The 24764-nt window shown below is 41.4% G+C and overlaps 1 protein-coding gene across 9 annotated transcripts in view; it reads right to left on the reverse strand.

The window, feature by feature from the left end:
* The window catches only part of foxp2 (forkhead box P2), a 95193-nt gene that overhangs the window by 24593 nt on the left and 45836 nt on the right, over positions 1-24764 (reverse strand). For all 9 annotated transcript variants that reach the window (XM_053508767.1, XM_053508762.1, XM_053508764.1 and 6 more), the window contains 4 exons: positions 14686-14775; positions 5903-6040; positions 4103-4192; positions 643-826 (listed from right to left, as the gene is read on the reverse strand). In XM_053508767.1, the coding sequence (XP_053364742.1) occupies positions 643-826; positions 4103-4192; positions 5903-6040; positions 14686-14775 (502 nt within the window). The remainder of the gene's footprint in view (positions 1-642; positions 827-4102; positions 4193-5902; positions 6041-14685; positions 14776-24764) is intronic.

Raw genomic sequence — 24764 nt, forward strand, 5'->3', positions numbered from 1 at the left:
TGTGCCTGAGCATTTGTAGATAGACAGGAAAAAGATCCACTTGCACCTTCATGTCTTTGCTCTGAATGTAGAATCCGAAAGTGCTCGTCTGTCAGCAGTATGGAACTCATCTAGCCACGATTATAGCCTCACAAACAAGCTCCTGTCTGCAAAGTCATATCATCACGTAATCCCTCAGCTGAGACAACAACAGTCCTACGTCACAACGTTCCAAACAGTCTGCACTTAAGACCCGTTTGCCACTCTTGTTATCTACGAATGCAGCACCGGGTGCTCGTTCCAGCCAAAGCAAATGGCAGCTCTTCATTTTCTGGGCTTGCGGCGCGAGGCAGTAAACAACAACAACAATAACACCACCACCGAGCAGCGAGGGAGGAGGGGAGAGAAAGAGAGAGAGAGAGAAAGAGAGAGACAGAGCAAAAAACAAAACGCATGCAAACACAGGCACTAACCCTGAAAAAGAAGACAGACGGAAAGAAACACAGACAGAAGAAACGAGGTGACAGAAAAGCGAATGACAGATAGCAAGAGATCAACAAGGAAGAGGAAACGTGAGGAGAGACAAACATGGAGCGAGAGCGGAAGAGAGAGCCACGCACAGACAGAGCATGTGAGTGGAGTCACGTGATCTGGCGGGTTTACCTGGCGGGAGAGCCTGTGCAGGGAGGGCGCTCTGTCCTGGGCCTGGGGGCAGAGAAAGAAGGCCCTGCCGCTGCATGCTGAGCAAGTGCTGCTGCTGCTGGAGCTGCTGCATCTGCAGGAGCTGCTGCTGAAAGACCAGCTGCTGTGCCGCTAACTGCTGCTGATGCTGCTGCTGCTGCTGTTGCTATAGTGAGAGTGTGATACACAGTGCACACACCACACACACACACACACACACACACACAAAATCACACACATTAACAAGCAAGTGGAAGCTCAACATACATATGACACTACTGCTCGCTTCTTTTCATCCCTTTCTCCCACCCCTCATGTTCTCTCTCTCTTTCTCTCCCTCTATACACCTCTCTCTACCTCTCTCCAGGATGCTAGAGGGATTGAGGAGTGTATGGTATGAGCAAGGGCGGGGCAAGGGGTAAATCTCCTCCCCCTTTGCTGCTAGTTAATTATCTTGCATTTTAAATGGTCTATTAGTGCTTATGAGGCAGCAGGCTTAAAGAGAGTGGAAGAGAGATAGTGGAGAGACACACACACACAGAGAAGAAAAGAGAGATAGAAAAAGAGAGAGAGAGAGAACAGTCAGCCCCAGGTCCCCCTCCCTCTGCCTTGTTTACTGCCAGCTTAGTCTGCTTCTTACATAAGGCAGAGCAAAACAACAACATCCACAACAACAAGCAACATCAGAAAAACAGGGCAGCATCGTGGGAGCAGAACACATACACACTATTTTTCCATTATTTAAAACCAGAAATGGATGATTAAGGTTATATTCCAACATTTGTCAGATTAATTTATATTCACTACATCGATGGTGAAGGGGCGAGTATAGGGATTTTTGTTGTTTCCCTGTACTATGTACCGTATATTCATATAACCAGGTATATATCGCTGAATTCTGTCTGTTTATGAATGACAGACATGATAGAAAGCATTATTAAAGATGTTGCTATGCAGTTTATCCAAAATTAAAACCTTCTGGCTCCTTGCGTTGTCCTAGAGGTCTTACTGTAATGACGCATAATCAGACAAAACCTGAGCTCATCTGTGTTTACTTTTTTATATGGCAGCACCTCAATAACAAATTCTTCCCTCTGACTAAGTTGTTCCATCTTGGAATGAGCAAATGCTGTATATTTGACAAAGTGATGTTTTGATTCATACACATTCAAATTCCATACAAACTTAAATAATTCTTTTGATTGTGTAAAGCTGCTTTGGGACAATGAAAACTGTTAAAAGCGCTATACAAATAAAATTGAATTGAATTGAAATGAATGTTTTGGAGCAGAGGGTACCCTGCTACAGTAAATTCTGCCCTTGGACACTGTGTTTTTAACCAGAATAAAATGATGACTGTCCTTGGGCTTTAATTGCAAAGTAGATTTGAGTAAACTATGTTTTCCTGTATTATTAGTACAAGCGAATCGTCTAGCAATTCTTACCTGTGATAACTGACTATATGCTAATATCCTGAATGGCAGCTACGCTAATTCTTTTCCACCTGTTCTTCCCTTCTCTAACCATCCCGAGGCATTTGGAGATTGTGTCAGCTCCAGCTGGGTTCTGCTTCCTGATGGTTTGGATCTACACATGCTGCTCTGAGTTTCCAGTGATCCACTGCACCTGCATCATTGTGCTGAACTGGACTCCATGATACCTTGGACAACTTCTGTTATACAGAACTTACAGCAGCCTAGCACACATGTTGTCGTTATATAATAACCTGTTATCTGTTATCACCCAAATGAGGATGGGCCCCCTGTTGAGTCTGGTTCCTCTCAAGGTTTCTTCCTCTTGCCATCTCAGGGAGTTTTTCCTTGACACTGTCACCCTCGGTTTGCTCATCTCACAATCTCATTATTATCTAAACACATTTTTTCTTACTCATACACACTTCCATAAATTTTCTTTTCATTTTGTGAAGCTGATATGAGACAATGACCATTGTTTAAAGTGCTATATAAATAAAATTGAATTGAATTGAATATGCTATACATAGGGTTGGATAGACTAGCCTACAATACACCAGTGTTTTCACATAAAAACATAAAAGGAATTGACTCGAAGAAGCACACACACCTGAGAATGAAAAGCTTACATATATTTTTTATACTGCGTATCATGTGACTGACATTCCTGTGCTGAAGTCTTGTATCTGTCAAAGTCTCCCATCCTATAGTATTAATATGCTCTATGATACTGAATGTATTACCGGGTTTTAGGCGCCAGTTTTAAACATGTCTAAGCTTTGGTTCTCTGCGGACTCGGTCTCCAGAGGTCTATTAGTAAACTAGGATCTCTAGCAAAGGGCTTTCACTGGCACTCTGAAGACTTCAGCACTTACTCTCTTCTCTTGTCGGAATACATTATAAACCCGGTATTCAAGTCAGAGGAAGAAAACTTCCCGTTTTTGCCTGGAATTACAAGAGCGGGTAGAGTAGAGCAGGCCCCGGAGGAGCTCTTCAACACATTGCGCTTCAACCTCGGACACGTTCTCTGCTGTGGAAGACCTTTCTGTTTTAGTTTATGGCGGGGGGGGTGGGTGGGGGGTGGGTTTGGGTAGGTACAGAGAAAGCACAACTTGTGATGCGCTCACTGGAAAACAGGCTGCATAATGGAGCGAGGCGTGTGGATTGGCCTCTGTGCCTCGGGAGAAATAAGGGAGCAATTTCTATTCCATATTTGATGGTGAAGGCCTGAAGAAATTCTATTCACAAATCCAAACAGAAACAAAGCCTTCGGGAGGTCATGCCTGCTTCCTCTCGGCTCTGCATAATGGGACATGGGAAGAAAGAGATGAAGAGACAGGGTGTGCGTCTCTCTTTCTTTCTCTCTCTCTCTCTGCGCGTGTGTGTGTGTGTGTGTATGTGTATTTGTGTGGGATCTGCCATATACCTGATCAATTTAACCGCTTCAACACATTCTGTTTGGATTTGGGGCCCCCCATGTGCTGTGTTTTGTTTTTGATGCCTGTCGCCCCATGTCTCTCTCTCTCTCTCTCTCTCTCTCTCCCCCTTTCTCCCTGTCTGTAAACGGACTGCCAGCGTGATTTATGAGCGTGTCATGGACGAACTTTTCAGGCTCGTCGGCCCAGACCGGCAGCGTTGCCTCCTTAATTAGTGGACCCTGTGTACGTCTGTCCCATCCTGTGTGCTACACCGAGCCTTTAACAGCACTCTCGCTTTGCATCCTCTAGCAGCCTGACACCTGCCAAAGCCTGCGTCTGTCTGCCTGCCATACTACACTGTCAGCACTGAGCTCTCCTAGCAGCCATTAGAAGCTTCCTTTAATGTAAAATCATGACTCCTCCCAGTGTTTTGCACGGAGTCAGCAAAACTGGCTTTAATGCTGAGACTGACTGTAGTGCAACTTTTCGCTGTCACTGAAGTCACTAAAATGTGTGTGTGGGTGCATGTGAGAGTGTGTCATTACGCTGTACCTCTTTTGCCTGTTTGCTGGGGTGCTGTTGCTGCAAAAGCTGGAGGTGAAGCTGCTCCTGCTGCTTCTTGTAGAACTCCTGCAAGTGTTGCTATGGACAAAAAAAAAAGTCACATACAGCACTGAGTGAAAACACTTCTGTGGCTTTTTTTTCCCGAGCTATAAAACGGCAGCACTAATAACGGAGGCTAGGCTAGCAGTCCAATCAGCGCACTTCCGACTGAATTGACAGTGCAGTTTGTAGTAATCTTTTGGGAGCTTTAGCTTTTATTACCACAAACATATTTTTTTACCAGACATCTGAAAAAAATAAAATAAATAAATAAAATCCTCAACCCGTCTTGCATAAATACCCTGATAGAGTAGTCTAGCACTTCTCCATATGGGCCTTAAATGATCCTGCATGATATTCCAGCAGGAACGATTAATCACATGCACTATATATTTTTCCTCTGATGCCCTGACAGGCAGTGCAATGCCGAGGAGCACTCTGAGGAGTAGATTCATCACTGTGAATTAATGCCTTTACCACACTTCCACTCAGCGCCATGAAGAGCAACTGTGTTCAACGTGTACCACGTCTCCTTTAGATGAAAAAGCACCAAGTCACTCAGGTCTGTTAATGAAGTTCGTCTTAGCTAAATGAGTGAGGTCTTTTCCAGCACTATGAGAAGAACTTTCTGAAGGAGGAGGTCTAAATTTGAGTGTCGAGTTCTACATAGACTGGTGAGTGAAGCCAGGGCATAGTGAAGTCTCTCCTGTCAGCCTCACTTATGTCTTTACTGCATCAGTCCTTGAAAGACGTCCCTACTGAAAACACCTAATTATACGCCTGTCCGTTATTGTTTCCCTCATCTAATGTCAAGAACAGGAGCATTGGAGGAAGGGTGCATATACTAACGTACAGTATGTGTATATACGTATAGAAAGCTGATATCGGTTTGGAATATTTAACAATACAATGGCACAGTATGTTTTTCTGAGAGGATTGCAGAAAAGTGGCAAGTGGCAATACTCATATACCAGTGAGTTAATCTTGGAGTTACTACTGTAAAACTGAAGCAATTGATATTTTTCTTATCAATTATTTAGCTTTCCTAGCTTTCTTCCCTGGTTTAATATACAGTATATTTTTAATTAAATATTGAAATATTGATTTGTTTTTTAATTTTTTTTGTTTTTACCACTTCCTCAGAAAAAAAGCAGATTTGTGTCTTGTAAAAATATACCAAGGCAATCCAATCTTATTCTTTATAGAATATTGTCCTTTCCTATGTATGTTTTTTTTTTTTTTAATGGAGCATAACGAACATATTTATGTGCATAAAAATGTGATGCTTTTTAGGGTAATTTTGCAGCTGAGCACAATAAATTGATTACTCGATATTTAAAATAAATAGTCTTGACACATGCAAAGAATTACTTAGCGTTGCTAAACAGCTCCGACGTAATAACAGAAAACCAACATTTCCCATTTTAGACAAAGTGGCAAAACCTTGACAGCCAATTTAATTCATTTACTATTCGAATGCATTTGAATATTAAAGAGCCTATAATTTTACACTGGCTCACAGAGTGAACATTAGTAGGAGTGCTACGGCGCCTGTTCATGTTGCATAAACGGCAGCCAGAAACTGTGTTGCATTCTTAAGAAGAAGGAAAAAAATCCAACTTTTGTAGGAACTTCAAGCAAATAAAAATGCATTTGAAACTTTACTCACAAATTACACATAACCAGAGTTATGAGTAACATTTAGGTAGTTAGGCAGAATGGCTTCGTATTTACTATAAACATGCATACCTGCTGCAGCATGACTGCTTGCTGTTGCTGTAGAAGTGCCTGGAGCTGCTGAGGCGAGAGGACCTGCTGCTGAAGGATCTGCTGCATCTGCTGGGGAGTGATGACCTGTGGACTCATCATGGCCACTGACACTGGCACCTACACAAAGACAAGACAGAAAAAGATACATGCTATGCATTCATTTGATATATATATATATATATATATATATATATATATATAAGCCTCTGGATGCAGTTTAAGTTGGTCCGGTCTAAGCTCAGTAATGTTATCACAGGTTAGAGTTCTTCTTCTTTGTTGGCACGGCCATATTCAAGTGGTTAGGGGAGCATGATTAAAGCATTCCTTCAATGAGTATTTCTAGATACACGTATATATAGTATAAGAATTAATCAAAAAAGAGTTTTAGATTTAATGGCTCAATCCACTATTCTTTTTCTCACTATTTTTTCTCTACTTAATACCAGTTGACATATTTTCAGGTTTCAAACATCCAGAAACTTAATTCTTTTCGACACTGCTTCTACTTCTAGACATTATCATCATTTGACATTTGAAAAAAAAATTTTTTTTGTTAAACTGCACAAAAAAAACTTTTTAAACCCATACTCTTGACGGTTATTATTAGACAGCAGTGGTTTCAGAGACAAACCAATCTACACAGCGAGTAAATCAACTTCCTACAGTATGTATAACTGGTCACAAATATTAAAATGGAAACATTTCATGTCAAAACATGACATTCATGACAGTTGTTTTTTGTGAATAAAAAAAAAATAAATAATAAAAAACAACAAAAATACCTTACTGCAGACGAGCTTACTTTACCTTGAAAAGCTTAGCTTAACACTTTATTATTAGCAGTGTATATTTATAGTATAATATTAACACTCAATATGTATCAGTGTTGGTCAGTAAGAGAAGCGAGTGGTGGACCACGGTGTGTAAGCGTGGTGTGTGGTTGTGTCGAGGGCTGTAGAGACACGGGTGCTCCTCACGACGTCTAATCAAGCTGCTTGATTGCTTTCCATACATCCGAGCTCTCGGGGCCTTGACACGTCCTTGTTTTGCTCTCCTCGCTCGCCCTGGCTCAGGTTCCCCTCTTTGATTAGCAGAGACATTTGCATGGTCACTACACATTTTTCATTTTAGAAGTCATTATGCATTAGCGCTCCTGATCGCCCAGCTTGACTAATCCTGATGAACTGAGTCGCAGAGATGAAGGTCACACTCTATCCTCACTGCACATTCATATTCATATTCAAACAAATCCAAGCACCATTCTTCATTAGACTGGCCCCAAAACTCAACAAGCTCTGCCATGGAGGAGTTGAAACACAGACGCATGCACACACATGCTCACACACGTGTGCATACCCCCACACATATACACCACACAATATCACTTGCTCTAACACTCTTGGGGGGATGTGAAAGTGATAGGAGAGAAATGAAAAAAAAAAAAAAAACAAAGAATAATGCAACAAACTCACAAATTAAACAGCTGCATGTAATTATGCAAATGTATGCTTACACCTTCAATGTTATTAAACCTTAAGACACATTTGTGATGTGTAATTACCCCCAGGTTCAACTGGGGTTCTGTGTCGGACTAAACGACAATACAAAGACCGAAGCATAGAAGCACAAGAGATGTTCTCATTACGCTCATTATTTGTCTATTCAAATGAACTTTTGGTGAACAACAAAAGAATCCTCGGTGCTTCTACAGTCCACTGAATGCAATAAACATGTAAATTTCACAACAATGAGGTATTAGTTTATTTATCTCTGCAGTCCGATTATGTGCAGTAAAACAGGCAGGGAGTGGAAAACGTGATTCTTAATCATTTCAGAGCCACTGAGCAAGAAGCCCACCCTCACAAAACGAGAGAGAAAACAGCAAACAAATGAAGTCAGGAAGCGCTTTTCAGCCTTTCATTAGCTTTTTAGTGGAGAGATGGATGATAATCATCTTCATTTCATCGCTCCTCCAAACAAAAAGAGGCGAGAGGAAAAAGGCAAAGTGGAAGGCCCCGACCCATTCACTGGGAGCCCTGCACAATGCTAATTCCTGCATTTAACGGCGTGCTTTTCTGCCTGACGTATCAGAGCTTGAAAGATGAAAGCAGATAAGTAATTGCTCTCCTGGTTCTTATTCTTCACTGACAACCCATAAATTTAATTTTACACACACGTTCATTTACATTTTCGAGTATATGACATGATAATTGGTGGAATATAACACCTCCATTCTGCTGGATACTGCACCGGAGGATGATTGACAAGTTGGGTGAATTGAAAGGAACAGAGGCTGAATTGCTTCTGCTGGAAATGATTTTGCAGAGAAGGGACAAAATTAATGAGCATTTACAGGAGGGGTCGAGCAGTAAACATGCACACACAATAGGCGGCTCTATCGCACGCATTGCCACACCAAAAACACAGCCAAAATGCCGAAGAATAAACTCCCGGCGGCACGGACGGAAATCCATTACCACATACACTTGTGCCCAAAATTAAAGTCTTAAGAACAGGTGCCACTTGAGACAGTAACTTAGGACACTGATTAGAGTGGATTTGCATTGGGAAAGTAATAAGGGCCAGGATCTAGACATAAGTTTGCTTTACCTTCTGTTTAGCCCCTTGAAGTGCTATTGACATAAATGTAATTAAAAATTAATATGGCATATATTATATGTGTAATCATTTAAAAAGTGAGAAAAGTGATATTGTTAACCTGCTCATTGTAATCCAACTTGCAGTATCCAAATGATCTGCTCATGAACAGCATATATATATATATATATATATATATATATATATATATATACACACACGCATATATACACAGTACTGTATATAAGTCTTACCATCACCATATTACCGTCACCATATTATATGCTGTACCTATTGTGTTATAAATATGTACAAAATCATTCAGTATTTCCATACATAACTCAAAAAACAATAAATAAATAACTTTACAGGAGAATATATGCATGGCTGTAAAAAAATATATACAGTATAGTACAAGACAGATCAGTTTTCATAGGGAAACCAAAACGTAATGTACGCTTTTGAGTAAACTCATATTCTCCAGAAAGCTCATTAAAACCTAACAACTGTTTTTTTTTACCACCTGTTGGATTATAGGAGAACAGCAATAGTTTACCATTTCAAATGCAAACATATATAAATATTTAAAAAAAATAATTTTATAACCTTTTTTTTGGGGAGCAATACATGATATGCCACACAGATTTTTCCCTCTCATCTTTCCTTTTAAATGATAAAAACTAGAGAGACCTAAATATGAATGTTTCTTACAATTCTGCACACTCGGATTTTCTTTGAATGGAAAGACATAATAGCATAATAGTTTGTAAATTTTGAAATCTGGTCACAGTAGCCTAGTCACATTGCTATATTACAGAAATGGATACACCTAATAAAAATTTTTAAAAAATCTCAGAAACTCTCCAAGGTGTGTAATGTGTATATTCTCTATAGAGGTGAGAATAAGGCACAATCCTGGAGTCTCTCATTAAGAGTCGGGAAATGCTTTACACATTCCAAAGCCCTGTTCACTTTCCTCCTGCTGGTCTGACAAAGTGCTATTAGCACTACTTGTTTATCCCCATTACAACAGCCCGGAGTGCTGTGTTTCGATTATCACCAGTCCAGATACACAGGCAGGGTTAGAGCAGGAACAGTTAGCGGGAGCCAATTCAATACACCATTTCTGCACTGCTGATAGGCTAACTAAAGGAAGGCCCATATTAGATGTGTGGGAAAAAAATAGGTGGCTGGCTGCTGAATAGGGTGAATAATGTGGCCACTTCAAAGGTTGGAATGATGGCGGCGCTCTCTACAGATACTGTTAAGATAAACAAAATGAGAAATGGGGGGCAGGTGGTGGTAATTACTTCAGCTGCTTGGCAGTGAGAGGTGGTGTGTTAATTAAGGTGTAAAGCTCGGTTTGATCAGAGCATGAGGGCAAAGATACAGTGGAAGAGAGAGAGAGAGAGAGAGAGAGAGAGAGAGAGAGAGAGAGAGAGAGAGTGAGTGTGATTCTACAGCTTTGGTCCCACTAAAGCACATTTCATTCACAGACTCCAGGGGCCATAGTCTTAAAGTCCTGACATGCCCTAAATAACTTCCTGACACTGCTACTTTACTCCAATAATTAGTCATTACTGTTAGACAAGCTAGGGGCAGTGACCAACATGCATAGCCAGGACATACCCATTCATATACCTTTAAAAGGATTCTCAGATTCCCACACACACCCACAGCCACACAGAGAGAGAGAGGGAGGGAGAGAGAGAAAGAAAGAAAGGTCATTTGGATTAGGGGATCAATGCGAGCGATCCTAAGTACCAGAGTTAAGTAGATTACAGGAATGATTTCCCAAATCAATTTATTTTGCAGTTCAGCAACACGGATGGGAAGTAATGCATTTAAAGCTTTGATCATGTGGATGTTCGAAGCACCTAGAGGGGTAATGGTGATACAATAGACCACGCAGATTTATCTCCATGTAGATAATCATGTGTTCATTTGCATCAATGCATGGAAGTATCAGTACAGATGTGTACTACTGATGGAAGCTTCTGTTCTGAGCCTGTCGGTGCTTTCCAGGAAACGGTAATGAGTCTTAAAAACCTTGGAAGAAGGCAGAGATAAAGAACTGAAGGAAGACCTTTCAAATATGAATGAACCCCAGCCAGCTGAACAAGTGCTCTTGATCTTGAGCCACAGAAAATGAAGAAAGGCCTGAACATGCTTGTGAGGTCCTCTATGGTTTTTATGGACTTTAAATTTTGATTTTAGAAAACTCATGTCTACACAATCACAATTAAAGAGCAGTTCGTAAGAAAAATCGGTTTCTTTGCTCTATTACATGGTATGGAAATCTCTCTCTCTCTCTCTCTCTCTCTCGTTCTCTGATGTCACAGGTAATAGCGAGTCCATCGAATCCAACACCTCATCAAATGACATGTAGTAAATTACATGAGCTTCAAGCAGCTAGGCGAATTTCTGTTCATCATTTGGAAAGACTTCTCTTCACCAGACTACACATATCAGATCTGCCAGTTAGGATCCAATTAACACCCTGGCCAGAGTAATCAGATTGCATGTGTAAAGGCTGCTAGAACTCGTTTATTGCTCCCATGAATCTTCTGTCAGAAGGTAAATTTGTTGCTACTACATCAAAGCCTGCACACTGTGGCATGCTTTTTTTTCATTCCTCTTCCTACATCTAGCCGTAGGGTTATACTCCAACTTCTTTTGCATCACAATGACAAACTCTGCACGCTGTCCTCTGTAATTTATCCAGGCAGGAAAAAGAAAAAAAAAAACTTGTTTTGTAGTTATAAAAGCAATAACTGCTGGTGTCCAAGAGAAATATGCACACTCATCCTTATAACCTTCCAAAAGTCCTCATGCATGTCTTTTCTTTCTATAAGAATAACTGTTTCTACGTAGCTACATTTCTCCTTGTGGGCCCACCGGGGGAAGCAGAGTTAATAATAAATGTTAATGTGGGAGCATATGTCTCTGTATAAATTCGACTGGCTTTTTCGCATGGTTCCAGATGGAGGGCTAAGTAGATGAACATGGCACAGGAATGCGGTGCTTTGATGAGATGTGTGTGGCGGTGACCTTTAAAATTTACACACCCTGAAGATGGCCCAGTGCTCACAGCGTGATTGGGTGGGATATCTCGAAATCCTGGGTTCTCCTCTCATCCAGAAAACTGTGCCAGCTCTCTCAGCACCCCCTATCCAGGCCAGTGCATAGGAAGGAAGCCAGGCAGAAAGTCGAGAGAAAGCACAGAGAGTAGGTTTTGAAAAGTTGCATTTGCTTATACACTTCGGCTCAGAGTTAACCAAAGGTCAGCATGTCCAGAGGCGGTTCCTTTCTTCCATGGAAACGTGAACTGTTGCTGGTTTGTGGCTGTATGCGCTGTGTTAGAGGCATGTCTATGAGCGCAGTGGCTCAAAGTGCTTTTGTTCGCTCTCTCTCTCTCTCTCTCTCTCTCTCATTGTATGCTTCCACCTCGTTAATGCCTGTCCAGCAGTGTGGGCAGAGCTCAAAAGCCCTGCTGTGACCACAGGCCAGGGGTTAGCTCTCCCTCTTTATTCACCGTTCCGACATCCAGGAAGATATGCTCCATCGCACATACCCCCAACACATACACACGTTGAGTGCTATGCGAGTGTTTGCTCAGTCTGTGACTCCTTGCCATTCGTATTCGGCGCACCTTACATGTGTCAGCTTCGGGTTCTGGCAGATGCTCCCGCTCTGTTAAATGCCCATTCCGCCCACCAAGATGAGATGATTAGATGGCCTACATGCATCCACGGGGAAGCGGCAAACAAACAAACCTACATGCAGATTAGAGATATGCGGACCCACATCTGAGCTGATCTGGAGGGAAGGGAAAGGGACGATTCTCAGGCATGCGGGCTCTCTCTGTCTAATCCGTCTCCCCTTTCATCCTCGCCACTCCTTTATTTGTGCTTTAAATGTCAGTGTATAAAATGCGGAGGAGATATTGCCATGCAGTGGGAGAGCGCCGGAGATGCGAGAAGGCTGTTGTGTGCCTTGGGAAATCCTTGTAAGCAGTGCGGCAATGGCACGGGGATTTACGGGAGAGAAATAGGTGTTTATTGAGTGCTCCCGTGGGCTTACTGGGTAATAATAGACCTGTCACATTACGCAAATGTGGAAAAGCAGCTTGTGTGCACGTCAACAGCCTGAGATGCAGCAGTGGATAGAATTAGTCAAAGAGCCTTTAGACACTAATACGAGTAATTAAAACTGCACGCTGCAGCACTTAGATGCTAACGTGGTAAATAATTTATATGACGTGATGTATGGATGGTTTCCCTTCCTCCTGAGAAGAAAGCGGTGGGATTTGTCAGTGTCGCACGTAGCACGGGCTTTCGTTTACTTAATGAGGGGTTGTTCAAGCCGTTTACTTGCGTGCTGCCAAGCAAGTGGTGGCTCTTATGTAAGTATTTACAACATTACTGTCTAAAACAGGCGATGCGCGGGAATAAAAGGAACATAAAACCTGATCTGCTAAATTTAAAAGCTCGCCTTTCACGTCGTTTTTGGACATTAAAAGGTGTTAATAAAGAGTGGCCCAACAGCGCCGATTAAATACAGTCTGCAGACATGACTCAACAAGCCCCCGATTCATATTGATTCATATGGCTAACATGAGGCAAGGAAGGAATAAGCAAATGTAAATATTCAATATTTACTATCCGCTGGTGTTATTAGAGTCAGAGCCTCTGTCCTGGCCCAACAGTTGTCACAGACTTTCCTCAGCCAATATCAGTCTGCCTCATCTAAGTATTGTGTTGTACAAGTGGTAATTTGCAGTCACACGGTGTGCCTGGAATCCATTCTCTAAGTATACACAGAGCTGGGGAAATTCAATAGGCTGAGCATATTCAATACCTGCTAGACTTTTGTTTTACAACTAATGTCTGTGCTCAGGGGGGAAAAAATACACCAGGTTATGAATTCTCTAATGCAAAATGCATATTTGTACTGATAAGTCTGAGTGTGTTAACATTCAGAATACAACTGATTTGACTGAAAGACATGATGGCACCACGTTGCAAAGCTTATCTTTTGCCACCACAGAATTAGACAGACTGGGGGGTGTGACTCCAACTGAAGGTGTTGCCTTTGTTATACTATGTGAAAATATTAATGATGAGGGTTAACTACAATCCCCCCCCCTTCCCTCTTTATTTAATAAAACATACATAGTACTAATGAGGTAAACCACTAATCCCTGATAGCACTTATTAGTAGCAAAGAGAGCACATGCTCTCACACTTCAGTTTAAACCTAAAAATACAGAGCCTTACCAGATGTCAAGTGCTTACATAATGCTAAGCAGGAAATGAAGGCTGCATTTGTATCGTGCTGATGTGAGAGAAATCGCCTAATATGTTCTCTGACAGCGGTGAAGTAAACAGCTCTGGTGGGAGGGAATGCGGTGCGCACAATGCTAGCGTGACCTTTACCAAATCACTGACAACAGAAATAGAGCGCAACTGGAATCAATATGGCAAATTATCTTGGAGGAGTTCAAATGGCAGCTAGTTAGAATACACTACATTATAGGGAAATCTGCAGCTAGCTGTCATTCATGTAAGCTTTTTTTTTTTCCTTTTTCTTTTTTGCAAGTGAACGGACTGTTGGTTTATGTAAGGGACGGGTTATCCCGGAAAGCATACATATTAATGCAATCATGCCTAACTGCAAATAACACACTCTGTTTGTGACATGCATAATGCCAGAATGAGCATTATTATTATTCATTCTGTGTTATCAAGTAAAATTGTTTACTACTTTCTCCACTCATTGCTATACTTCCACACTAGGACAAGCCTGAGGTGAAATCCACCATCTAACAAAGCCTGACAGAAGCAGAAAGTTTGCTATAGAAACCTAGGTTGTGTGTATGTGTGTGAGTGTGTGTTCTTATGTTTCTGTTTGTCCCTTTGTGTGTGTGTGTGTGTGTGTGTGTGTGTGTGTGTGTGTGTGTGTGTGTGTATGTGTGGGTGGGTGTGTGTGTGTGGGTGGGTGAGCATTTCCTCACAGAAAGGCAGCCCTGACAGGTTTAGAATTTCAGTGACAAGTCCAGAATTACATTGCCAAATCAAACAGACTCATGGAACAGAGGAAATCTTTTTCCAGAGCACCATGTATTATGGATGGACTTAAGAGATTAACAAGGAGCTGCTCACCTGCAGTGGACGCTGTTTGTCGTTGTTCTTTGGAGACTTCAGGCCACTGCCTGGTTGCTGTAAGAGTAATTGCCTTGCTGCTTGAAGGGCCTGCGAAGAGAGTAGGAAGAGAGTGGCAGAATGAGAATTTTATGTCTTTCGTCCCCTCGACACACGCTTACACGGAACAAAAAAAAAAAAAAAAAAGCGTATAATCCAATATCAATCCCACAAGTCCTACCTGCTTTTTGGCTTTAAAACGCTGCCTGAAACATCGGGCAAATATTATACATTTTTTCATGATGAGCCACGAAGCCGTGATGAAGAATAAATACAGTTTGTCTAAAGCACCCGTGAAGTGTGGGTGAAAAAACCACAGAGCGCGTCAGTAGAATTGACCTGTCTAGTGTGTGCTCAACTGAAATACCCACTTCTCTGCAAATTACCAGGCCATTTGCATATTCATAATATCAATTTGAAGTAGAGGCAGGCGATGTGAAGTGTTCCTACAAGCTGTAATTAAAGTTGACAAAATCAACATCAGATTACCTTAGGAGTGAATTAACAAGGAGCTGGGGTTTTACACTGTGCATTAGCCGTGCTGATGAGCACAGAAGGGGAAAATGGGCTTTCTAGGCCTAATCATACCGGCTGCCTACTGTGCTTTCTCAGAGGGGAAGACTGCTACCCAATGTTACACGCATAGCAAAGGCAGAGAACCTAGGGTTAAAAAAAAAATATCTTGTTTTATTCTCTGAGTAAAATGATGACAATAGCAAGCAAGCAGTGTAATGATGCAATGTGTTGTCCGTGTGCATCTAAAACTGGATCTACATGCCTATCTAGAGAGGTGACTCTTTTTACAACTTCGCCTCCCGAAATCCAAACACAAATAAATAAATAAATAAAACAATACATTCACAGGTGTTTCTTCAAATGAAGACAGAGCTGAGGTGAGGAGTGAGTGAGGGGAAGAAAAAGAAAAAAAAATGGCTTTAGATAAAGAGTGACACTGCCTCTTGCACATTCAAGGGGTTGTTTTATTTTCTGGTGCTTGCCTGTATCCATGACAACAGCTGCCTTGACAGGATGTGCATATGGCACTGCTCTGCCAGCTGGTGAGAACAATGTTTGAACTAGTGCATTGAGATGCTGAGCAAACAGGGAGAGGGAGAAAGGGAAAGTGAAGGAGAACAGGGGAGAGAGAGAGAGAGAGAAAGAATGAGAGGGAGAGGGGAGAAAAAAAAAGTTGCCACATCTTAACCCTCTGGGAAGGCAGCCATCCCCCTGATCAATTATGAAAAGAGAGAGCGAGGAGCTGCCACTGTCTGTCTGGCTATGGCTCTGAGGAGCCAGGCTCTCGGAGCCCCCCAGTAAACAAACACAACAGAGTGGCGCTAGGTCCTAACAGCATCGATCTGTCTCCTCAGACACATGCACATAATGCAGCGTGCTGATGTGGCCTTATGCTTCAGGGGACACCGGTATGGCAGGGACTGCTGGTGTACTTTACATCCCCTGTACTTCAGCCTGGAGTCTTTGGACTCACTGTCTACGAGCGCCAAACAAATAACAAGCAAGGAATGTCTTGCTCCCTAACAAATAGCCAATTTCTAGCGTTTTCTCCAGCATGGAAATATCACTGCCCCATTGATTCATAATGCCTTACTGGCCTCTCCATTTTAATGTTGAATTGATTGATTAGTTACGGTGCTCGCGATGCTCCTGGACGCATGAGTGACTTAGAAGCCACAGCCAAACTTGCTCCAGGTCTCAGGTCATTACTGGTTTAGATTTGAGGTTGAGATTGTAAATTGTGCAAGATTTCACGCCCATCCAAGCGTTGATTGTGATTGTGGAGCCTTATCTGCTGCCTAATGGGCTTAGGACAACAATTAGCGGAAGGAAAATGTTTATCTGAGCTGGGATCAATACAGACTCGCTGTCCTTGGGTGAAGACGGACAAAGTCAAAGAAGTTATTCAATAAGGTACAGGTACACCATTGTGCCACACTTTAATGGCTTCTTCAGTAGAAACAGTGAAAGTGCTGAGAGCGGGAGAAAGCAATCAGCTTCATAAAGCCAATCATGCTAAAAAAAAATCTTTTTTTTTTGTCAGCAAAAACTGCGTTTATTTTAATAGAATTCATATCATATCTTGTGTCAAGTTGAATTTTGCAGGATGTGAACATGCAAATCACTGACCAATGGACCATTTGCTTTGGCTTGGCTGTGTTGACCTTCAGATTTTAATGCAGCTGCAAAGAAAATATACTTTCCAACGTGATAAAATGGCTAATGCTGCCTAGTCATATAACAAGGGCACGATGGCAAGCAGTGTTGCCTTAAACCCCAGGGTTGTAGGTTCGAACCTCAGTTAGCCCTTTTTTCAGACGCTCTGGTTTCCCTCCACTGTCTAGTTGTATGCATGTTCAGTACACTGATTGGCATTTCCAAAATGGCCATAGCCTGTCTGCATTTGCTCTTCAGCAATCTAACTTGCCCTTACAGAACTGACTGTTGATGCATTATTACACCTGTTAGTGAATTTTAGTGATGGGACAAATACCTTTTTAGATATCAAAGTACTTTCCTTTAACACCCTTACATACTCTGAAATAGATGGCACTGCTATCATTCATCTGTATGGCTTTTATTGTTAACGGTTAAGCTATTTTGTTTAAGTCACGACTTAAAAGCACCAAAATGGGGAACTTCTGTTCACTGCTTCTTACAGTTACTACAGTGTGCTGTCAGCTTTAGGAATTTCATAGCAAAAATATGTGTAGCTTCATTCCAGTTGACCTTGATTTAAAAGGCATTCATACAGTATATTACCTTGCACAATGCCGTATCAGGTGCTATCGAACTATAACAATGATGCATAAACTATGCCAGTCATCAAAACTTTGCTGAAAGCTCAAACCACCAGAATGTGTTGCTGTGTGTGAGAAATGCCAGCTCCCATCCATTAATGCACACATTGTATAAACAGCACAATGTGCTGCATTCCTCAGAGCTAGGAGCTCAAGATCCCTGGCTCGAACATAAATAACAAGGCACTCAGGAACATATTTGATGTTGATATCCATCTCTGAGGACCAAGAGAAAAAGAAACACACGCACACATTCTGTGCACCAACACACACATAACACAAACACGCAAAAAGACACAAGCACCCAGCTCAGGATCCTTATGAAAATAAGTTTCAGCCAAATGGATATGCTATAATTGGTTTCAGATAGCAAGGTCAGGAGAAAGCCGATATGGGTAACTATTATGCGAAACAGAGAGAGAAACACGAATGTTTACACAGGCACTCCCCAACTACATTAATAGCCGAGCAGAGCTCACCGGAGAGGGAGTACGAGACAGACGAAAGAAACATATGTCAGCTATCGCCCCCCATCCCCCCCCCCCCCATACCCCCCCTTTCTCGTATGGTCTGTGTTTAGACTTAATACATCAGTAATAAAAAACACATCACAATGCACCTTTGTAAGAACCATTCCCTGATCTAAAACAAGCATGAAATACATTAGCAGCCAGACGCAGTTTGGCACATCATGACAAACACGTCGCCGTTCCTCCAGACCACCACATGAACCTTGCTTTTAATAGCATGAGCCAGACTCCATGGCTGTGACTAAAGGTATTAAAAGAAAATACAAACAAGGATGAGATAGCATGCAAGATGAATTACCTCCCAAGGGTCACAGCTAGCTGATTTGTTTGAGAAAGGAAAGATAACCAAAGTGATGTAGGTTCTTGGGAATGCTAGGCTTATTAAAGTGGTGATGTGCGAAATAAAGTGTTTAGCTGCTCGTTAATATTTCTGTAATCAATATTTTAAAGAACACTTTAGCTGAACTTTTATTAGAGCCTGATAACAATTATGAAATATATAGTTGGGAATAGCAAACATGTTAACATGATGGTGCATCAGATATGTCTTGGTGTAGAGCATAACTAGCCATGCATCTTGTGGAAACAAAGGCAGATAAGATCAACCAAATAATTCCCAAAAAAACAAAACTCCCAAAAAGCAAATGTTCATAGTAAGAGAGAAGACTTAGTATTGATGTAACTTTTCAGAACTGGAGATACCCGAGAGATTGAAGGGACTGGGAATCTGGCTTCGCTTCTAGAGAGTGAAAATATTGTCAATGGAATTATCATTTACCCCGCAAAATAAAATGAGAAGGAACCTTACGTAGATCTAGTACTTTTTTTTCACCAAATTAATTTCCAGCAAATAATCTCAAATAAAAATATGACACTGACAGGAATATAACAGTCCAATATGGAAGACATGATAAAAATACAATATTATTGTAGCAAATAACTGGGTTATTTGCTACAATAATATCACTGAGGAAAAGGCAAATTTTTTAATGCTTTTTAAACTTCATCAGCGCTATCGACAATCAATAGAACACTGTACTGCGTCATTTTTGAAAAGTTAAAATCAGAATGTTTGTACAGGTTCAGAAATAAACTTTACAACGTATCTTTTACACCACAAACAGGACCAACTAACCAGACTAACTAGTGAGTACCAGAGTACTGTATGTCCTGCATTGCGGTGAAAAGATAACCAGTCATGAGTTAAACGTGATGCTAACCCCATCTCTGAGTATTATTAGGTAAGTGCAGATCACAAAACTGTCCTAAGCTTTTGCTATTGGCCGAGTTGCTCATGAAAAAGGCAGCAAAACTTCTGCCACATCCGTGCAGTAAAAAAAAGCTCTCAGTGGTTTATTGGCTGATTAGGCGCATCCCACCCATCACACAAGCAAGAGCAGGAATAAACACCTGAGAGAGCGGTAGCTGAGTATACTAAACTTTAATGCTCTCCGCTGCATCCTGAAGTCTTCTACCTGACCAATAACGGTGTACTAACTGAGCTACTGGATGGGCAAGAAAAAAAATACAAGTGAGAAATATACAGTAAAAAAAAAAGTAAAAAAAAGAGAGAGAGAGAGAGAGACAGAAAAAAGAGAGAGAGTAGATATCAGAGTGCTTGTGGAAATCAGACTGTTTTTCAGAATGTTTTTCTCCAGCTGAATGTCACGCTTCCCAGACAAGAGAAAAGGATGTGGGGATAATGAGCATTTTTATGTATGACTTAATAAATCAACAGAGTGTGTGGTGCACGGGCCGGTCCATGGAGAATCTGCCTCGACTGCGGGCCGGAGCGCGAGCTAACCAGCAGAACAATGGGCTTCTGTGTGTTTCTTTGGCTGCTGCTACTACTTTTCCTCCCTTTTTCTGTCTCTCACTATATTCTTTTCTTTTTTTACCCCCCATCTTCCACTTTCTCCTTCAATGCCTCCATTCCTTATTTATGTATTCCCCTCACTCTATACTCTCAGATCTTTCTTTCTCTCTTTCCTTTTTTCATTATTACTCTGTTTCTCTCTCTCTCTCTTTCTGACTGTCTTTCTCTCTACTTGTTTATTGATTTTCTAGATTAAGGATCCCAGCGAGAGAGATTGTAACACACAACCATAAAATTATTTTGGGGTGTGCTTATTTGCCTTTCCCTTGCATCTATTTGGCCTGTGTCTGTAGACAATTATGCTTCCTCAGCCCAGACTCAGGTGCTAATAATGAAGGACAAATAGAATCATATGTGTAAACTTCCCCTTCTGATGAAAATTTATATTAACTTTCTGCCACTGTAAACAGAGAGGCATAGCACAGTCCTCCCCGGTGAATTGGAGATGAATTCAGTCATTTCTACCCCAGGAAGCAGTGCATTTAGAGGAAGAAGGGAGGGAGAGACAAAGTGGGGAGGAGAAGAAAAAAAAAAGACTGCCTCATTGTGTAACCTCACACTTATTTTTCCAAGTGTAAGAAGACAAAACATGGGTCTGTTCAACCCATCAGGGTGAATGTGTGTGTGTGTGTGTGTGTGTGTGTGTGTGTGTGTGTGTGTGTGTGCACATGCATATGTGTGCATGTGTCTCTGCGCCAACAGTTGTGTGTGTGTGTGCATGTGTGTGTGAATCCAGTAGGCTCTCGTTGCGGAAACCCTGCCAGCAATAACAGGCTGAACAGAACGAGCTTCCATCGTTCACTGCAACCACAAACATTCATACACTTCCCGCTTCATGCAGACACTGTTATGGATGGCTCTCACAAATCCGCACCACACGTATGTGATGGAGCACGCATAATAGTTTACAGTATTGCCAGCAACCTGTGGAGAGAATTAGGCTGTAGGGGCCCTGTACTCAAAACAACATCTGTAACCCATAGAACTACAGCAACAAATAGTGCAGGACGGTGGAAAGAGACCCCTGGCCTCCCAGTCACCATTACTGCTGCTAATTACTAGCGCTACAGTATACAGTCTCATTCACTGCTTTATACTGTAGGCTTGACCAGTTTTACTCACTATACAAGTTAGCACATTAGTGTCTGTCTCACTCGCACTCTATCTCTCTGGGAACATCGTCTCTTATGAAATTCAATTTATCCCCCATGCACTTCGACTGGCTTTAGTAAAGATCTCACTTTCAACAGTTGTATAGCATTGGGGTTTAGATAAGGTGACGCGCAGGGCCATTCACAGCTCTTTTATCTCCCTCCACTAAGAGAAGTCCTTTACAGCCACGACTGAGAGCCTAGCTATCTGCTACGTATATCTCCCAGAGCAAAGCTTTTCTCTTACACCATCAACATGTGTGCAAGAATAAGAAAAAGGCAGTAAGAAAAAAACAAGTGGTGGGGGCTGGACAGGGGAAGAAGAAGTGAGTCGCCGACACCCACTTCCCCTTCGTCCTAGTGTGCACTTGATCCGCTCTGTTTGCCCTTCAAGTGATTATGATCCATCTCTTTTCACAGTTCCGTGCCGATGAACGCCACACAGTTGGAGGAATACCTCTTAATAAATGTTGCATTAAAGGGAAAGAGAAAGCACTCTGCACTTCATTTAAAGAGAGGCCAGTGGAAAAGGGAAAGAGCGATGTGTTCATTCGCTCAGCATCCAGTGAGTTGGATGAAGTTGTTTTCTGAGGTTCTCTGTTTCTGTCCTGTCTCTTTTGACAAAACCTCGTTAAGCGGTTCATCCTCCCCGAAGTATCTGGCCAGAGGTGAAAAGCAGATGCTGTGGTGTGAAGAGAAGCAGCTTCAACTAAATAAGACCTTCTTCTTTTTCCTGTCTATACCATTACATGACTTCTGTAGTAGACACATATACTGTTTCTCCTACATAAAGTCAATCTGCTCAGATGTTCTGATGCGTTAATAAATAAGGAGTTTATTAAAAAATGAAAATCAAAATTTTTAGGACTTGGGAAACATGCGAATTTCTCTTTTTGGTAATTAAGTGTGATAGAATTTACCATCAACACAAGGTCTCTTGCTATCTGCGTTAAATGAAACATTTGTGTTCATGTGCACCGGGGAAGCCACATGTTTGTGCCTGTATGTATGTGATCACAGCCAGGCCACACACATGGAGACACTCAATCAGTGGGTCAATAGTGTGTGTCTGTGTCGCTACGACTGAGCCGCTGCTCATACACTGTTACCCAAAGGGGTCGATCAAGCCGCTCCCTGCCCCTCAGATGTAAATACCTTAACCTTAATTACCGTGGCTGTGACTTCAGAGATCAATGCGGTAGGTGAGCTCCCCAAATGCGTCAAAGTTATTGCGCTCGTCCCCTTACTGAAGAAATATGTGCTCAGCCCTACACGGGAGAGCAAAACATGCTTCAACTTTATCACTCTGGGTGCACTGGGGGGAAAAATGACCAGCAAGAAATGAAATAGAGTTCAACAAATACAGTACAAGAGCGGGCTGATCTTGTCTGCACTCCAGGTGAAGACAAACTATTGTTTTCAGTCCATTTACCTGAGCGTCGGGCTATCATTAGTCCACAGTGGGCCTCTGGATCATCCAGCCAGAGTGATGGATCTCTCCAGTCCATCTAAATGAGCGTGAGCCTCCACCAAAGATCATCGGAGTTAATAGCACTGCATCTAGGCACTGGAGGGCCAATGCATCTCCGTCAGCGCTGGCTTAGCTACTTATGAGACTGTGGAGTACAGTCTAGCACGCGCCATGTGCACATACGTGATCTGTGTGCTTGTCTTGTGAATATTCTGATTACAGCACATGCATGACCTTTCCAGGGTGCTGAATGAGATACGGTTATCTCCCAAACCGACAAGTGGCGTCTATCAATCAGCGCTGCTTCACACAGGGATATATATATATATGCATCATTTTTTTATACAGAGAGAGAGACGCAAGTAATGGTGTACACACTAATTAAGATGTATCAAGTGCATCCGCATGCATACATGTATACACCTGCAGACAAACATGACAAACATATGTGCTCACTCAACTGCCTCTATAAACAATGACCGTCCCATGCCAGGCGCATGAGGAAAATAGCGTGAATAAAGTCATACTCTTCCACTTTCGTTCCTCCGAGCTGCCCACTCATCCCCCAACCCCACCACAAGAGCTAATCTACATCTTTCATTGAATCAAGAATGGAAATTCAGAAGAAATGCTTCTTTTTCAATTTCATGCTGAAGTAGCTCAAGTTAGTGGATGTAATTTCTCCTAACAAGAAAATTTATCACTGTGTCGTTCACTTAGTCTGCCCATATGAGAAGCAACCCGCTTTCTTTTTTTCTTCTTCTTTTTTTCCCCCCACATTTTCTTTTTCTGTGCTTTGATAAATGTGCCAAAAGCATGATCACTCCTTCCAAAGCACTCTAGATGAGAACAGCACAATTATACTGCTTAATAAAAAAACCCTTTGACTACAATCTCCATCAAAAAGAAATGACACATTATTCATAGTGCGGCCACTGAGTGCAGGTATGGGAGAGTATAAAAGCCGCTGAGTGAAACATTTCACCTTCATCAGTGATGGTCAGAGGACAGACTAGTCCATTATTACATCTCGACACCTGCCACTGCCCAACACTGAGATATATGAATTAGTGAAAACAGAGGTGAGCACCAATGATTGGTTGTGTGGTGTTTGTTCATTTTTATAAACCGTGTAATGTATATTTCAAATGTGAATTTAGTGTTGTGTGAATTGATGTATTTTTTTAGTAATAGTAATACAAGTTGGCTGAATTTTAAACAGCTTAAATTAGTGTTTGGTCCAAAAATCATTATTTATTTATTTTGCGGAAAAAATTCCACCGCAATATTCAAAGACATTTTGATGATAAAACAATATGTATCATCATGTATATGGTTACTGATCAACTTCCAGCACACATTAATGTATAAAAATTTATAAATAATTTTCCCCGTAAAAACAAAACAAAAAAGAAAAAAACTTGATAATTTTAGGTCCTTTTAGATCATTTTAAAACCTTTACAACCAGAAAAATCTGCAATAATCATAAGAACTGATTCTATTTCCCCCTCCAAGTCCATGTGGTAAAGTATCTATCTAGCCAATTTAGATAATATTAACAATAAACATTACTTTTCAGTTATCCAGGTGAGATTATCTGTCATGTCAGCTAGATTTGTTTCTACGTAACAAGAATTAAGTCCAGTTGACATGACCCAACTCCCAATATTAAAATAAGTTGTTATTATGGTTTTTAACAAATTAGGTAAATACTACTGTTAAATTAGTTGTTTAGGGTATTACATTCAATCAACCTCTGCTATAGAAACCCTTACTTGTAAAGTTAGTTTATCTGGCTAATAAATGTTTTTATATTTAATATTTTATCATCTTAGAAAAAGATCATGTACCGGTTCCACATGTGTTACGATTGGTTAAATTCGGAATAATTTCCGAGGAGAAAGAGGCCAAAAAATATTCACAAGTGCAATACGGCCTAGCAGGCAAATTCATTCCGCGGGAATGTACATCAAATAACTTCTGGTAAATACTCGGCAATAACAATCACATTTCAATTGAAACGGAGCGGGCTTTGGAAGACTCAAGCGTGAAACCAATATCAGCTTAGCTTCAAGTCAAGCATGAAGCATCACATACAACATTAATACATGCACTGCATATGATGACAATGTTTCCTTATCGCATAATACACATACACCCACCCATCCACCCACCCACCCACACACACACACACA

This window comes from Clarias gariepinus, chromosome 12 (genome assembly GCF_024256425.1).
Source record: "Clarias gariepinus isolate MV-2021 ecotype Netherlands chromosome 12, CGAR_prim_01v2, whole genome shotgun sequence".
Classification (NCBI taxonomy): Eukaryota; Metazoa; Chordata; class Actinopteri; order Siluriformes; family Clariidae; genus Clarias; species Clarias gariepinus.